The sequence below is a fragment of the Bombus vosnesenskii genome, unplaced genomic scaffold (genome assembly GCF_011952255.1).
Source record: "Bombus vosnesenskii isolate JDL3184/JDL3185 unplaced genomic scaffold, Bvos_JDL3184-5_v1.1 scf7180000013264, whole genome shotgun sequence".
NCBI classification, from domain to species: Eukaryota; Metazoa; Arthropoda; class Insecta; order Hymenoptera; family Apidae; genus Bombus; species Bombus vosnesenskii.
The window spans coordinates 1,178,199-1,196,010 of NW_022882924.1; the positions used below are offsets into that span (position 1 = coordinate 1,178,199).

At 30.8% G+C, this 17,812-nt stretch overlaps 4 protein-coding genes across 7 annotated transcripts; 1 reads left to right on the plus strand and 3 right to left on the minus strand.

Annotated features, from left to right (window-relative positions):
• Positions 1–3,366: 3,366 nt before the first annotated feature.
• Positions 3,367–6,951, minus strand: LOC117238135 (nuclear pore complex protein Nup107). 2 transcript variants are annotated; one of them, XM_033502790.1, is made up of 7 exons: positions 6,304–6,951; positions 5,744–6,219; positions 5,443–5,650; positions 4,507–5,360; positions 4,105–4,422; positions 3,778–4,029; positions 3,367–3,686 (listed from the first exon to the last, which is right to left on the minus strand). In XM_033502790.1, exons 1-7 carry the CDS (start codon positions 6,824–6,826, stop codon positions 3,585–3,587), a joined length of 2,733 nt encoding a protein of 910 aa, XP_033358681.1. In that variant the 5' UTR covers positions 6,827–6,951; the 3' UTR covers positions 3,367–3,584. The 2 variants fall into 2 exon arrangements, with proteins under 2 accessions (XP_033358681.1, XP_033358689.1); XM_033502798.1 differs by having other exon boundaries at positions 3,546–3,686; positions 6,285–6,422.
• Positions 6,952–7,346: 395 nt separating this feature from the next.
• On the plus strand, positions 7,347–10,015 carry LOC117238235 (mitochondrial-processing peptidase subunit beta). Its single transcript, XM_033502997.1, has 6 exons — positions 7,347–7,499; positions 8,064–8,282; positions 8,360–8,745; positions 8,819–9,182; positions 9,267–9,521; positions 9,588–10,015. The coding sequence occupies exons 1-6, from the start codon at positions 7,431–7,433 to the stop codon at positions 9,726–9,728; spliced, it is 1,434 nt and encodes a 477-aa protein (XP_033358888.1). The 5' UTR covers positions 7,347–7,430; the 3' UTR covers positions 9,729–10,015.
• An 858-nt stretch (positions 10,016–10,873) lies between these two features.
• On the minus strand, positions 10,874–12,251 carry LOC117238285 (MOB kinase activator-like 3). Of its 2 annotated transcripts, none has more exons than XM_033503084.1 (5): positions 12,067–12,251; positions 11,674–11,824; positions 11,355–11,582; positions 11,170–11,285; positions 10,874–11,100 (listed from the first exon to the last, which is right to left on the minus strand). In XM_033503084.1, exons 1-5 carry the CDS (start codon positions 12,115–12,117, stop codon positions 10,936–10,938), a joined length of 711 nt encoding a protein of 236 aa, XP_033358975.1. In that variant the 5' UTR covers positions 12,118–12,251; the 3' UTR covers positions 10,874–10,935. The 2 variants fall into 2 exon arrangements, with proteins under 2 accessions (XP_033358975.1, XP_033358984.1); XM_033503093.1 differs by having other exon boundaries at positions 12,073–12,248.
• A 614-nt stretch (positions 12,252–12,865) lies between these two features.
• On the minus strand, positions 12,866–16,988 carry LOC117238149 (mitochondrial proton/calcium exchanger protein). 2 transcript variants are annotated; one of them, XM_033502820.1, is made up of 8 exons: positions 16,931–16,988; positions 16,128–16,585; positions 15,865–16,035; positions 15,478–15,792; positions 14,934–15,398; positions 14,407–14,844; positions 13,893–14,335; positions 12,866–12,990 (listed from the first exon to the last, which is right to left on the minus strand). In XM_033502820.1, the coding sequence occupies exons 1-7, from the start codon at positions 16,986–16,988 to the stop codon at positions 13,919–13,921; spliced, it is 2,322 nt and encodes a 773-aa protein (XP_033358711.1). In that variant the 3' UTR covers positions 12,866–12,990; positions 13,893–13,918. The 2 variants fall into 2 exon arrangements, with proteins under 2 accessions (XP_033358711.1, XP_033358702.1); XM_033502811.1 differs by lacking the exon at positions 12,866–12,990 and having other exon boundaries at positions 13,199–14,335.
• Positions 16,989–17,812: the final 824 nt, after the last annotated feature.

Genomic DNA, 17,812 nt, shown 5'->3' on the forward strand with positions numbered 1-17,812 from the left:
TCTCTCGTATCGTAGTTCAAATAGCGTTTTACTCGTGTAACTTTCCTTCCACAAGCGTCGATCCTCTCGTCGAGGAGGAAATCGACGAATCCAAGAATCGATTAACTCGAGGAATTTAAGCGAAAAAGAAGAACCTAAGAGACCGATAGAATCTGATTCTATACCGTTAGCGCTCGATTCGTATTTAAGCGCGTTCCTCCCTGTGTAATCCTTTCTTGGCTCATAGTTTCGAAGAACTTCTCTATTTGTTATACCCAGTTTTGTCCCTCTACTATACCCGCTCACATATCCCTACGAACATATCCCTAATGTAAGGCTCGAAAGGTTTCAGACGAAACGTTCTCGATTAGTGTTTTATTGGATGAAAGAAAAAACAACAGCGGACTGTCGTTTGAATTGGAACGTAAGAAAATTGCATGGACATTGTCGAGAGTCCTCGAGATCGGCGTTTGTATCTCTGATTTTTCGCAAATGCCATCTGACGGATATCTCGAACGATCGGATGAAGAAATAAGAAAGGAAAAGACGAACATGGCGGATCGACAGATACCGCTGACAGAGATGCGCGAAGAATCGAGATCGATCGAAATTGATAATGGGAAAGATTGAGCGAGTGGCAAACGAACCGTAGAGATAAGTAAAGAAGAACGTTCGAACTAGCGATTTTAATAGCGTCGATCGATCGAACGGATGTATAACACTGTCAATATGTATGTAACGACAAAGGTCTTCTTGTTTCAACGATGTATCGCGAAGAGAACTGGAAGGCTTTTAAAAGTGGATATCTTTGTGAATCTTATCCTTGTCGTAGAATATATTTTCACACTTAAGAACACGGCGTCGAGAGCGAGAGAAAAAAAGGGAGAAACGGTATATCGGCGCTTCGGCTCTTTGCGCTCTTGTGAAACAGTCTGCTTTCTTGCTTTCGCTGATAAAGTACGTCTACGCGTGTGACGTACGTGTGAAGGAGAAACGAAAGATGGAGGACGCGTACGGGTATGGAGTTTAAGAGTCGCAAAACATTCAGAAGGATTTTATTCGCCAGCGCGATACGAACAACGTACAAAGTGGTGTCGATAAGAAAGAATTGATTTATTACGATAGACCGTCCTCAGTTGTGTTTAACAAATTCTAAGGATCTATATTTTTGAACGACGAGTATCAATGGGCGAGTGCCACGATGTTTTATCGTTAAGAGAGAACGCGTCGACGAGAGACCGTGTTTAAAAATCCGATCGGAAGTAGTAGAATGGCCAGACGCGAGTGCGAAGAGTCGAAGGAGAGAAAAATTCGTGAAATCCATATCCAAGTATCTGTAGATAAGTCGTTTTCGAACATGCTGACACCCACCCATTAGTGATTAGTAGGTCTCGTAGAGGATGACATAGCTCGTGAAAGTTTAAACGAAGAAACGAAAATAAAGAAAAAAAAAAAAGAAGTAAAATATTTATCAACTACTCTATCCGAGAAACGTGTCGAGAAGAGGAAGAAACGAAAACGAACCTGATTCTGGAAAGTATGCGAAATGTTTCGGCGAATTTATCCAGCTCTCGCGTGAACAAAAAAGTAAAAAATATAACGTAGAATTATCGAGAAATGGTAAAACAATTGTCAACCGTTTTTTTCAACGTTTACGTGTTAGACTAGACTAATCAACAAAGTAACTCTATTAATCGTGTACTCGTATTACTGTAAAGTCGATTCAATTGTCAAGGTCCTCGTGTTTTTACGAGACACGTGCGAACATGGTTTTAAGAACATATCGAATTTTTTCATAATTTAATCGTGCATTGTGTTTTATGTTATTCAAAGAAAAAAAAGAAAAAAAGAAAGAGAAAGAGAAATGAAAGTACCTAAATAGTTGGAATACCAGCTTAATTTAAACGTTTTGAATGTAATGTAATCGTTGATTGCGTTTATCGAACACCGAACTACTCGCACGTGTCTGAAGTTTATGGCCATCGTGAATGCGAAAATAAAACGCTCTGGTCCAGAGTGTAAGCCTAACTGCATACAAAGATGTATACGAGTTTGAATTTCGATGTCAATGCAGTGTAGTGCATTTTAAGCCGTGTATGTGTATAATGTTGCACGTGTCGTCGTTTCTTTTCATCTTATTTTTGTCTGTCTTCGATCCAAGAATCTTACTCGTGGTGAAATTGATTCTGCACCGAATAGATTTATGTATCATCGAGCGAGAACAGATATTGTGAAAATATAAATGCTCGGACAACTTGTTTCACGACGCTACAACTATTCGCATTGCATCATTGAATATATACATTCCTTTTAAAATCTTCAAACAGTTATTTCTCTGATTTCGGTGCTATAAAAATTGTTTTGTGCGAGATTACTAATATATTTGAGGTTAATCGATCAACTTAATAAGAGCATTGTAGCTTTCTGAAATAAGTTCAATAATTTACGAAACGTACTATCAAATCAAATTTTATTTAATTATCAAACTAACGATCAAATTTGAATATAGTAAATTTTTTCAATAACTGTCCACCAAATATGTATAAATAATTTCACGTTCTGAAATTCTACGTACTGGCTAAGAACCCTAAAATATGAAATGAAAGTAATTCGGATAAACATGGAGTAAACATGTATATTTTGGTCAATTATTCCGTGATATACATATCTTTCTAGTTTCGATTCATTGGTGAATAATTACAAGTAATCTACGAAAGCCTACTTGATCCTCTGATTCAGCTACAAATGAAGATATTTCCGTGCAATGTTAACATTCTCGATATAGTCTATACATTGTACGAGAATAGGCGATGGTTCGTTTATAATATTGGTTCATTTTTTTTCTTTCTTTTTCTTGGTCTCTTTTTTTACGGAAATAAAGAGGAAAGTAAGACAGCAAATGTACGCATAAAACCACATAGAGAGAAAAATGCTCTCAAAAAAAAAAAAATGTTATGAAAAGACTGCTCTTGCCGGCAAAAAGTATCAACACCCTATGAATATAGAAATAGAGACTCCAATGTACATCACGCATCACAACCACCTTCGTTCTTTATCATGATTCTTATCTTTTCGTTCGATACATAAAACCTTTGAAAAGGTTTCCTTTGAAATTCTATATACAAATAAACACTTTTGTATGTATTTATCCACTATACGCAGATCCACGTCCGAAGGATACCAACGATGTGTATGAGATTTAGAGGTGACTAAACTATAGAGAAAGATCGTGGAATTACGATGATGATTATTATTATTATTCGAATGAAAATATCTCAGGATAATGTATGTCCTTCATTGACCCTGAATTTCTCCGCAATATTTCACGCGTTAAATCTACAGCTTTGACAGCGCTACATTTATTAATGATTGGGTAAAAGGAGCATCTAAATAATCATGAAGTATATAATATATTATGATTATGAATTATTGAACATTGTATCAAATTTTATATTCACTTCTTGTGGTTGACAATAAACTGGTTTTATAAAAAAGCTGAAGAAATTTTCTATACATTTTTTCGATATTAAAATTCCAATACGTTGTTTCGTTGTTACATATACAATTGAATATATTCCTTAGCTATTTATTTAATTTTGCTAAATTTATTTCGGGTATCCCCAAGGATCTTTCTTTTGATCCATTAGGACGAGAGAAGATTCGCAGATTTTCTTAAACACTTCGCGCAGTCTTCCTTTTTGGAACACCTGAAATAAATTAAAGTATCGATTATTTTACCTTTCAGTTTTAGTACGTATTGATCGTGTACGAACGGTGATATATAGTATCAGTATGTACCTTATAAAGTTGATACTGTTCAGAGGCAAGAATGTCTGCCAATTGTATACATTCAGCGTGTTCATTCATTTCGGTCATTACAGAATGTAAAAGAAGCGTAACTTTTGGAATACAAAGTTGCCGTAACTTTTCCATTTGATGCTCGCGGGCCGCTTCTTCAGGGGTACATGATTCCTCGTTATTGTTATTTGAATCAACCAACCAACCACCATCCGGGAATAACAATACGTTAAACAATAATTGTTTCACTGCCTATAAGATTAATAATATTAAAAATAATTAACAATCTTTATTTCGTATTAATATGATAAATTTTATTTCACGAACCTTCGTATGATGTTGCATCGTAGACTTCCACCTTTCCATTTCTACGTTGTATTGTGACTTTTTATGTTCATATGCGACTTTTTCGGTGAACGTCGCATATGCGGGTAACTCTTCTAACGGCGTAGGTTTTCCATGATGATAATGAGAAAACCATTCGGCGAAACCTTCTTGGGCATCAAGATAAGTTTTATAACAAAGGTATTCCCGAATCGTTGAAGATGCTCTTTTCGACAGATTATTTGTCATCGTGAGATTTGTTAAAGTACCTTCTAGCGTTGGATATTCAGCCATAATAGTTTCAATGGAATCTACTGGAATCTATAAAATTTGACAGGCAAAAAATCATCGATTAAGAACAACTGGAGAAACATTTAAAAAGTAAGGAATCGTTCAACTTCGTACCTTGTTAAAAGCTTTTCTAGCAGCGTCAATTTTTTCATTTGTCAGAAAATATCTTATAAGAGCATTAGTTTGCGACAATGCTTCTTCCCGTTGACTTTGATAAAATATCAACCAATCCAGAGCATTAATCTTGTCAACGTCCGCGTCAGTCATAGTACCTTTCAAATCAGTGGGATCGACGTCGATGTTCTTAGAACGTATACTTTCTACTACTAGTTTCGTAATTGCCTCTACGTTTAGATTGGCATCTTCTGCTGCAGATAAGCATTTTTTCCGTTGTTCATAATCTTTTATAGTCTCCAAATAACTGGCATAATTTGTTATTTGAAGTTCTTGAGGTAACATAGCTGTATAGAAAGCGATTAAAATTGGATCATCCATTTCGATCAAAACGCGGACATATGCCAACAGAACTTTATCTCCAATTTTATCTTTTGCATTTTTCCCAATTTGGCGAAAGAAATATATCAGATGCGCTAAAAACCTTAAGAAGTGAGGATCGCAAGACTTCGAACATATCATGTCCTCTATTTCTTCCATCAGTTTCGGTATTTGATCCAGTATCAGATATTTCTGAATAAGGTGATCGGGTTTATTCGATTGTGCTCGAATATCAGAGTTTTTCGATGCGTGAAGTTCTTTAAATACATCTTTTAACGAGATCTCATTTTTCCAATAATCGTCAGGCATGTCCGTAAAACTTTTTGCCACTAGATCTCTCACTTCCCGTTCTACTTTAATGTCTAACAGTGTTTTCATATAAGCCCATAGTGCATCTTGCCAAGAAGACGCCACTTGCAGCATTTGTTGAACATTTCCACAAAGACTAGCATAAATGGTGCGATAAAATTGACCTGAACGCGAAAAAATTTTAATTATAAGATGCAGCTTCTGATAGGTCATGTTTAATAGTACAGATAATAAAACAATCATTACCTACACGCCTTTCTTGAGAAAGTTCCCAAGCGCATAATTTCCAAAGACTTCTATTAGGATTTCCTTCAATAGGTAATTTAGAATCAGATAATGGGTTTTGATAGTTAGGATCATGATGAGGTATCCATCCTAACAGACAAGCAGCTCGCCAAGGTTGTCCACAGTATTGAGCTAATGCTTGTGCTTTTTGAAGACGACCGCAGCGAACCTATTTAAATAAAATATATTTTATATATTACATTCTTTTATATATTACATATTTAAATATTTTTCGATTAATTCTTTATTAAACATCTTGTACCTCTATGAACATTCTCTTCTCCATCCTTGCGTCATCTTCCCTGTCTAAATCATGGAGAGGTTTTCCTTCTCTTATTGGAGCATCCGGATCTAGAGATGATACCAATGGTCTGGATGAACGAAATGGAATTTGTTCTTTGTCTTTATACATTAATAATTGCCTCACAGTATTTTCCCATGCGACTGTTTTATCTGTGAAATGTTCAGTGATTGGATATTTATCCGCTTGGTCTAATGCATTTTTCTCCAACCAGTCAATTATTAACTGGTATTCTCTAATGTAACTTTCAGTTTTGAACAAATTATCTATTACAACCTTTTCTGATATGTATGTATTATTTTCGACTGGAGTAGGAAAATTGAGACTATTTATTCTATTTTGGTACAAACAATAAATAAGTCTCCATGTGTTCCTTTCATTTTCTAAAGAAATTTCATCTTCCGATATTTCAGTAGTTTCTACTTTTGACTGCATACCTAAAGGATAAAAAATATATAATTATATGCAAAATATAATACTAAAATACAAAGTCAATACATACACTATAATTTTCTATATACCTCTCATTATATCTAACGTGTCTGTGCAGTTTTGTATAAAATCTGCAATAGTATCAAATACCTGTGCCTGTGAAAAGTTTGCCTGTAAACTATGTAAGAAATCATAGAAGAGTTTAGACATAACATCTCTCCAAGGTTCCCTTGCTTTTAAAATCATGCCAGTCGCACTACTATCTTCCATCATTTCTCTCAAGGTAAATTCACTTTTTTCTGAAGCAGCCATTATATCTCGTACTTCATGAGGAGCAAGCGTTAATGAAGTATCAATATCCAAAAGATCATGAGCCTTAATTAATCTTGAATGAAGATAGGATTTACCCGACATCCTTGAACTATTGATGTCATTAAAGTTATGAGAATCATCCACATCTTTTCGTAAATAATTAGTGTTTTGTAATGATAATCTTTTAGAAGGTGTACTTTTTCCACTTAACCTCAAAAATGACCTTCGTTGAGCATTTTCTTGACTAAGCATTTGAATAGATTGCTCTAAGTTCTCATTGCTATTGTTTATGGTATCCATTTTGAAACATAGACTTAAAGATCTAAAAACGTTTATGCCAGACTACTTATTTCATTCAGGTAGAGAATATTCACAACTGTAGGATATTTAACAATCGTACCGGTTTTCAAATTCACAGTAGGTACTAATGGCGGGATGGGGATAGGGAATTATTCCAATGTAACGAAATTCCCTACATCAGTATCGCCTAAAGTTCACGATCGAGTACAAAATATGCACTTTTTTATATTCACGTTGTAATGTATTGTTAACATGTAATATTTAATATGATTATATTTTCTTCTCTCATGTCGGACATATATGTTAAAAAATAAAAGTATTACAAAGATTTTATAAAATGTAATCAAGTAATAATCTCTCAATATTCTCTATTTTAAAAGAATCGACTTTATATCAATTTTATACTATATGAAGCTTTGTACAATTGGATTGTTATCATAATAGATATGGGTTTTGATCTATTGTTTCATCAACGTTTATTTATATATATATATATATATATATAATATTAAAAAGTATGTCAAAACTATATTCCTCTAAGCATCAGTTCGAACTCTACCATCACACTCGTCGCAAGGTCGTACAGTTGTAAAGACTTAAAGAAATGGCGACTCGTCTGCTTAAAGTTAGTTCCGCATTGCGGGCTTATTCTAACAAAACCAGCCTTGTAAAGGTAATAAAATTCAAGTTCTATCATAACGTTGCTATTATTATTAAGTAGTAACAGAATAATTTCTCGAACTTTACGTTCAATTCAATATGATTTTCTCAAGCTGAGGAACCATTGAATCCATTTACTGCTTACGTAATAAGAATGAACTTTTTAAATGTTTGTAGAAACAAAAGAAATATGATGAATTATTATTAATGAATAACAAACAGAATTCAGTAAATCGTGTTCTATGATATATATAGAAATACATTATCAAGCTATCATAACCTTAATTCATGTTGCACAACGGTGTCGTAAACAGAGAAATTTAAGTTTGACAGATATCGTTTTCTATATTATTAAAATGATCACATCAATTTCATTTCAATAATTTATAATGTTATCAAATTTACAATTTGTACAATCTTTTAGTTATTATTTCAGCCTATAAAATTAGTTTTGTCAAGATTATTAATATTGGTATATCTTTTAAATAAAATAAACCAGCATAAAATGAAATTAATCTTTTACACTTTTGTCCTTTTAGTTTTCTTTGTTATATGTCTATAGTTATATTTATATCAGGTACCAAAGCAATGGCAATCTACATCAGCGTCATTAAAAGAAATATTGTTGAATCAACCACCAACACAAGTTACAACTTTAGATTGCGGTATGAGAATTGCTACTGAAGACAGTGGTGCACCAACAGCTACGGTAGGATTATGGATCGATGCTGGCAGTCGCTTTGAGACCGATGAAATTAATGGAGTTGCCCACTTTATGGAGCATATGGCTTTTAAAGTAAGTAGTGGTGTTCAAGTTTACTTGAAATAAAATGTTAAAAATGACAATCAAAATGAGAATGTAATTACAAACAGGGAACTACTAAACGTTCACAAACTGATTTAGAATTAGAAATTGAAAACATGGGTGCTCATTTAAATGCATATACAAGCAGGGAACAAACAGTATTTTATGCTAAATGTTTAGCAGAAGATGTTCCAAAAGCTGTTGAAATTTTGAGTGATATCATTCAAAATTCGAAGCTTGGTGAAAGTGAAATCGAAAGAGAACGTAGTGTTATTCTGAGAGAAATGCAAGAAGTTGAAACAAATCTGCAGGAAGTTGTTTTTGACCATTTACATGCTAGTGCATATCAAGGTACACCTTTAGGAAGAACGATTCTTGGCCCTACTAAAAATATTCAAAGCATTACAAGAAACGATCTTGTTAATTATGTTAGGCAATACTATGGTCCACCTAGGTAATTACAACTATCCATAAAATAATTTTATTATACATATATGTATTTAAAAATTATTAAAATTTCTTCACAGATTCATTTTAGCCGGTGCAGGTGGTGTAAATCACAATCAACTAGTAGATTTAGCTCAGAAGCATTTTGGCCAAATGAAAGGGCCATTCTATGATGAAATTCCACCTTTGTTAGAACCATGCCGTTACACAGGATCAGAAATAAGGGTTCGTGATGATAGTATACCTCTCGCACATGTTGCTATTGCTGTTGAAGGTGCTGGTTGGACTGATCCAGATAATATTCCTCTTATGGTTGCAAATACCCTTATGGGAGCATGGGACCGTAGCCAAGGAGGAGGTGTAAACAATATAAGTTTTTTGGCTGAAGCTTCTGCAACTGATGGATTATGCCATAGTTATCAAAGCTTCAATACTTGTTACCAAGTACTTGTTATTAATTTATATTACTGCATATGTATATAATATTGTACATTAATCATGTGTTAATATGAGATATCTTTTTTATAGGACACAGGACTTTGGGGTGTATACTTTGTGTCTGACCCAATGGAAATTGAATGGTTTGTACATAATGTACAACGTGAATGGATGCGATTATGCACGTCAGTGACTGAAAAAGAAGTAGAACGCGCGAAAAACATTCTTAAAACAAATATGCTCCTTCAATTGGATGGAACAACTGCAATTTGTGAAGACATCGGGCGGCAAATGCTTTGTTATAACCGGCGCATACCACTTCACGAACTTGAAGCTAGGATAAATGTAAGTAACATTCACATATTTTTTATGTTTTAAATACAGTTCTCATATCAATAAAATTATTTGCAGAGCATAACTGCCTCAAATATTCACGATATTGGCATGAAATACATTTATGATCAGTGTCCAGTAATTGCAGCGGTTGGACCAGTTGAAAACTTACAAGATTATAATATCATTCGTTCCGGCATGTATAGATTACGAGTGTGAACATGTTACCATCAATAAATTTAGAACAAGTTATAAGTAACACAGACCTTTTAGCAAAGGAATTGGCATTAAAGTGAGACTATAAAAACTCAAACTATTTGTAATTATAAAATATAATCATAACTATAATATCAAATTATTATTGAAGCTACGTAAAAAAATGCTGTATTTAATCTTTAGTGTGATATTTTATAGTCTTATTTTAATCCTGGTGAATAAACAGTACATTTCCAAATCATGTATTATCTGGCTACAATATAACAATAAATTCATCCTCGAAAAGTTTATTTGTTGACTTGTAATCTGCAGTAAACGAAAATTGTATATAATGAGTGAAATTATTTCAAATAATCATAATCCATTTTAAGTTATTTATAAACAGTGAACAAGTTTTTATCATGGCAATTGGTTTATTGTGTTTTATTAATTTTTAAATTTGTACTCTTTTTTCTTTTTTTTACAATATGCGATGTTATCTATTTTTATTATTAGTACAGTGTTATTCATAGAAAATGTTTTTAATTTTTAATGCAATATATGAGAACATTACACAAACATCTTAATGACGCAAAATTATATATACAAATATATATTTTATAAAATAATTTTATAAATACAATCTATTTATAAAATTAATATGTATCATAAATAATCTATTTATAAAATTATTAGTCTATTTATAAAACTCGATGTATAAAATTACTTGAGTACAAGTGTTAATCTGTACATTTAAAGATATATAAACTAATTTTAAGACATACAATTGTAAAAACATAACTTGTATGTTTATACATTAATTACTTACTGTTACAATTAATTATTGTAATAATTGCTGTAACTATTTACCCACAAAAAGTATAGATTTTCAAAATCTAATTATTTCATTTGTTACGCATTTAATATGGCTAACCAGGGAGAGAGAGCTATAGTTACTTTAATAAGATATCCTAAAGTAGGAAAATATAAAATATTTTCAATATTATAATTAAAGAACTTAAGCACTGTACATAAAGCATTTGTTGAAATTCTTTGATTCTGTAAATTGGAAAAAAACAAATATTATCTTGTGGTATCCTAGCAATAAAAATTTTGCAATACTTTTTGAAAGGCAATAAAATTGTATGGTCATTATCCATTTTACTTACATTAAAGCAAATTTGTTTCATTCTAATTTGGTTATGACTTCATGCATTTATTAAGCTTACAACTATCTAGCATTACTTGATGGTGCTGTTGCTTGTGTTGGTGATGCAGTATCCTTGCAAACTTTAGCAGTCATTTCAGCCAATGGTTCTAATTCTTTTGTATTTATTAATTCAAATTCTGTTACAAAATAGTAAAAGTGTTTGTAACATGTATTTACATGTGCTTCCTAAAATAGAAATATTTTAAATTACATTTTAATATGATAACATTTATTGAGCATGTATATGAAACTTACCGCTCCTATTGCTACGATACGATCAAAATGATGTATATAGACATGGACAAAAACTCTGAACAAACGTGTCAAAATTTTCCTACAGAGTGGTACAAATGTTTTTGGAAATGGTACATCTAAAAAGAAATTTTTACATATATAAGTTATCAAATTACCAAATATTAAAATTTTTTAAAACTTTATACCTGTTGATACAGGAAAAATGGTTTCATTATTAATTTGTGCTTCAATCCAATCCATAAGAAGGCTAACATATTGTGGTGCTGGGAGTGCAGTAGGTTTTTTATATTTTTCACCATCTGCCCATAAGTATTCAAAACGTGCTCCGCCACTCATTGTCGGACAAGACGCAGAATCACAATATTCAGATACGGTACCATATATCAGATTTATTCTATTAAAAAAGTCTACCACTGAAATTATATTATTATTTATAAAGATTATGACCTTTTAAGCCTTTTTGTTATATAATAGATAGTAAGATTAATAGAAAATTTCAAATACCATGAACTGCAATCCAATCGTTCAGATCTTCTCCTGGTGGTAATTTCACAACAGATCTCAAATTAATTCCTGAATTCAATGAAGCTTGTGCTTGTTTATGCAAAGAATATCGTAATGTGCCATGAGCAAATTTTTTTTTTGGCCTAAATGTCTGAAATGTCAAATAATTAAAAATCCATTATTAAACAAATTTATTTTTAAATACCTATACAATGAATAAAGGGAAAGATATGAATTAAAATTTAATTCACAAGACTATGTAAAAAACTTTATAAAGTTTTAATAACTTTATGTAGTTTAAATAGAATGCATTTAAGTATAAAAATTGATCGGTAATATCAGGTTAGAATTTTTGTTATATTTTAAAAGAATGTAACATAAACAGAAATTTACATTCACCTTCCCTTTTTGAAAAAATTCCATAAAACCACTTAACGCAGTCATTATGGTCAAATATACAGAAAACCTGCACCTCTTTCGCGAGTAGCGAGGTAACCGGTAGTACAAAGTATTCACTCTGTCTTCTTACATGTGCTAGGAAATCCTTGTATCGTATGTATGTATAAATCTTCACTACATTATTTTCAATTTATTTACAAACATTAGAATGAAGATAAAATGCTGAAATATTTATCATATATGTAATGTTATTTCTTTATAAATAAATTTTAAAATTAGTGCTCTTGTCAAATATACAATAAAATGAACAAATGTAAGTGATTTAGGATATATGATGATACCTTTAAATATCTTATTCATTGACCAAGTAGTTTATGTAAAATTCACATTATTATAGTAATTTTAAGATATCTTGAATATGTATGATTAAAATTTTATGAAAATTATATTATTTCAAGAAAAAATTATATCTAAAGATAGAAGGATTTATATATATCTAAAGTTAAATAATAATGTACAAAATCAAGTGGATTTAAAGAAATTAAATAATTGCAAATTAAAAATGCAAAACATCGATATTTAAAAGAGAAAAAAAATCATAATAAATATCTCTTATATTCATATACATAAATTTATCTGACTTTTTTTTATTTACGTATATAATTTTCTATAACTCATATAAAACATAAAATACTAAATAAATATAATAAAAATATGAGGGAAAGATATATATTAATATAACAATGATAAATATGTAAATATGATTATTGACCTAAATTAAAAAAAATTGCTGTAACTTTTATACAGAAATGGTTTTATTACATAAACCATTAAATAATAAATTACATATTCAGTTTGATGCACTAAAGTGAAGAAGTAAATATTTTGTCCTGTGCATCATAACCATTCATGTTTTTCCTGAAATAAAATATTTGTTACATGACGATATACATATATTATATATATCTTATATAATATATATATGTAATATATATATAATATATAGTACTAATAATTATTCAATTTTTCATATAATATATAATACTTATTAAAATATTGTATACTTTTTTATATAATTGCATCTTTATGTAATCGGTACGTACAGGTAACCACTAGTTCTCTGTTGTATACTTAGCAATTAATTATTTTATTTATAAATGTACATCTTGTTTTAACCTTGATTAAGAAGCTGTTATACAACAAAAGAAGTGACCTATTGTTTACGGATTATAATTCCGTAATAATCAATAGTTAAACAGATGGAATGATCCCTTTATGCTATTACAGTATTTTGTAATTACGTTTTATTGAAATAAAAGCTGTATATTTCTATCGTATTTCATTACTAATCATCAATATTAGTAACATTATCATAACATACAATTTTACAAAGCATTTTTTTACATTGAAAGTTTACATGCAAGATGTAGTTTTTGTGTCCAGCACGTGTTACCTAGAAAATTCATAAAACAAATAATATATTGATGCCATTAAATGCATCACAGTCTTCAGAATTCAAAATCTGTTTTAGTTTCATAAATATAAAAATTATATTAATATTTTGTTTGTCCTTAATCAAATGTTTTAAATCTAAAGACATGCATGTAACAGTAACATTTACCATAAAGTGCATTACTACATACATGAAACTATTACAGTTGTTTTTCTTGCAAACACTTTTTACTTTACAAGTTCGTTTATAAAAAAAAAAAATTTATAATAATATCGCACTATGGAGGTAGAAACATAATCTAAAGATGAAAATATAATAGCTTTCTAAATTAGTACCCAGTAAAAAGGTTGTATTCATAATTACATACATTAATCATATTTGTTTGTGCGGTTATTACAGCTGTTTAGAGCCTTCCGCTTTTTTTTCAGGTGGTGGAACACCGGGAGTCAACGGAGGATTTCTGACTGGGTCAGAATTGGAATTGCTCTTAAAAACTGCAGCTGACTTCTCTCTTTCTTTTTCGGATGAATGCGCAGCAAAACTTTTATTCGATTCTTCAACATTTTCTTCTAATTCTTCTTTGCCGAAACTCTTCTCAGTCGTCACTGGTGTAGCAGGAACTGGTGATTTAGGTGGAACATATTTTCTTTGAGTACAATTTCCATCTTTAAGTTCACTTGCATCTTTTTGTACCGCTTTCTCGGTCTGCCCTTTATCTTCCAAGATTTCTTCTTTATCAATCAATTCAAGCAATTCATCTACTTGCTTTTTACTTAACTTAATATCTTCTTTACCAATTAATTCCACCACCTTAAAATTACGATATGCAATTAGTATAAATTTTCGTTATTCAATTATTTATTCTATAGTATATATTATACCTTTAAGACGTCTTCAATTTTTATAGATCCGTCCCTATCGTCGTCAATTTTTGCTAGAATTTCGGCTATGCGTTGTAATCGATGCTGATCAGGTACATTTTGAATCTTTTTAATTACTGAAATTAATTCATCTATCTTAACTAATTCTTCAGCAGTTTTTGAAACAGTAATTTCCTCTTCGCCAACAGTATTCTTTTGTATTTCTTTCATTTGTTTTTCAGATTCAAGTTGTGTCAAGACTGCATCCATCTTATTAATCATCTTATTCACTTTCTTAAACAAACGTGTAGCACCTTTGGATACCTTAATATTTTCTATATCTTCTTGGCCTTTAGCAGCTGCTTTTATTTCATAAAGTTCTTTGATATCTTCTTGGTACTCTGCCATTTCTTCCTTCAACTCTTTCAATTCTTCTTTTTCAACAGACATTTTCTTATCCTTTATAAAATTGGATACACAGTTATCTTTCAAAAATAGTAATAAAAACTACTAATCTAATACTACCATAAAAAATAATTTTCACATACCTTCCCCAGAGAATCTAAAGCCTGTTCTATTACTTTTACATCTGAATTTGTAATCTCGTCGGTTTTATCGTTTTGGACAACAGTGGCGATTTGCGGTTCTTTCTCTTGCCGCTCCTCTTCGATTTTACGTTCCTCCATTTTAATAATTTCAATATTCGTTTTATGGTCCATCTTACCCTCTTTCTCTCCTATTGCGCCTTGGGTACGTGCAACGACAGTATCAGGAAGGGCAGAAATGGTAGCCTTCAATTTGTCTGACATAGGTATTGTTTCGGGGACCATAAGCGCGCGCGAAAGAAGCAGTAACGAAGGTGGAACTTTTTTATTTAGACTTAAGTCTAACCATTGAGACAATTGTTCCTTTAACTTGCTATCTGGTAATCCGTACGCTCGCATTCCGCGGGCCCTGCACGCTTGTTGTAATTCAGTTCTAGTAAGTGAGTCTATACCTTCTTTTTCAATTAGCTGTAAAGGTAATATTATCATATTAACATTAATTACTATTTTCGAAAAAGCTTATTATGTGCATATACATAATAATTACTTTATCATCTGCAGTGAGACTTCTAAGTCTCATTCTAAGTAAAAATCGTAAAAAGTTTGAGGTTCCAAGAGTTTGTACATCTAGTACTCTACATAATGCAACTAATTGTGGTCGAGTAAGAGAATCTAATGTAATCTCGTCTTCGAAAAGTTTGCTGAATTGCATAATTTCTTCGTTGCTGGCTACAGCACCAGACGATCGTACTTTATAAAAAAATTCGGCAAATTCTTTGGCTCTTATCGATTTATAACCAGGTGACTGCACTGCCATATCATCCAATGTCTGTTGCAGAAACTTTGCCATTTCAATTTTCATCTAAAATTCAGAAAATTATATACATATGCAACTTATTAAGAGAATTGTTACTAAATATTATAGAGATGATACCTTCAGTGCTTGTTTTAGTTTATCCTCTTTCTCTGTTGCTGTTTGGAAAGTAGATGGTAATAAACCAGGGAAAAATTTAATAACAATTGGAAGTAAAAATTCCATGAAGGGTACAATAATAAAAACAGAGAAAGGAATAAGTCTGAAGACATCCCCTGTTGTTTTTATAAGCTAAAAATAATTAAGTTAAATAAATCATTAAAATAATTGAATGAATATAACTTACAACTATCATTTATAGTTATACACAATTCGTAACTTACAAGTCTATGTTCTCTTCTGCTGAGTTCATTACCCTTCAAAATTCTCCATATCAGCTTTGCTGAAATTTTCATATCAAGACCTAACAACCTAAATCCATGATAATAATGTATAATTTCTCCTTTGACTTTTTGCCATACAGTTAGCTTCTCTACTTTTTCCACTGATTTTGAACCACTCTGAACAATAGATTCTTGTGCTTTATTTTTTATTTCTTTTTGTTCCTTAATATTTCTTACAGTGTCTTCCACTTTGGAAGATGATTCTTGACCATACCAAGTTGGTGTAATATAAAATGAACGAGACTGTACATATGACAAGTTATTACTATTGCAGTTCTCTGTTATCGTTGAATGCAATAATAATCTATTATTCCTGGTATCTCTTCTACCCATATAAATAAATGCTAAGTTACCATTTATTTGATTGGTATTATACCACAGTTTAAAGCAGTAATATTCTGTAATAAATATACTTTATAAAGCATTTAGATGTAAGATGAAGCAAAGCACGAGTATAATTCGAGATATTTTAATATTCATCAGTTTCAATGACATATATGTTGTAATAATATCGATGTAATATCTATTTCACAACATAACCTACAATCGGAATAATCAGATAGATCATTAACAAAATGTCAATGCAAAGTGGAAAATTTATGTTAATTTATCACCGATATTAATAGCGTCAACTACAAATTCGCCTGTTACATAAACATAGCGTGTACAATCTAGAATATATGTATTAAAAAATGTTACAATTATTATTCAATTTATTATCGAATAAAAATAATTGTACATACGGCGAATTGTTGTTCTGTGGCCAGATACCATCCTTTTTGTACGAATTAAAGAATTCATCTTGTACTACAATATTTTGTTTGTAATTTTTGTAATTATTTCGAAGCTGTTTTTAACTGCAATGTGGTAAAATGCCTCACCGTCATACATTTTCCAACTTGAACATAGTGATGAGAGAACAAAGATCAGCTAGTTATTGAACTAGTATATCACTATTTTTAGTGTAATAATTAATATCTCCGTTAATACCGATCTAGGATTACTTCTTTCAATATATTTTCTTTTTAGAAGTATATTTGCAATGAAATATACATCATAATTTCTCCAGAAAAATAGTTTTTGTTTATTTATAGTGTATTCTTAACCGTTTAAGAACATACAGGTAGCATTTCTAATGCAAATTAGTTACACGAATGAAAACACATGAACTTCTCTTTATAAAATATGTATTATTGAATGATTTAATAAATACATAAACTATAATTAATTTAATATTATTTTACTTTTAAATGTATAATATAGTTTATTTTTTATGTACATATATCTTCCTTAAATTTTCTCTTTATCTTATTATCAATTTAATATCAGAGAGTGAAATATTAAATTCTCATCGAAAGTATTTAAATAGGTTTGATGAATCTGTTCATTACGACCTCCCTAGATTACACGTGCCATCTCTACTGCTATGTGTCATTATGTACCATTGATAATATGAAAATAATATGTGTAAAATATATATTTATTTACAATGAATTATAATAAATAAAACCTAAAAAATGAAGTACGGAATGAAGTGAGATAATTAGATTATGAATGTTTATGAAAATTTATATATTTCTGAATATGACTAACGAAACAGAACCTAACTAAAGAAATCACATGTT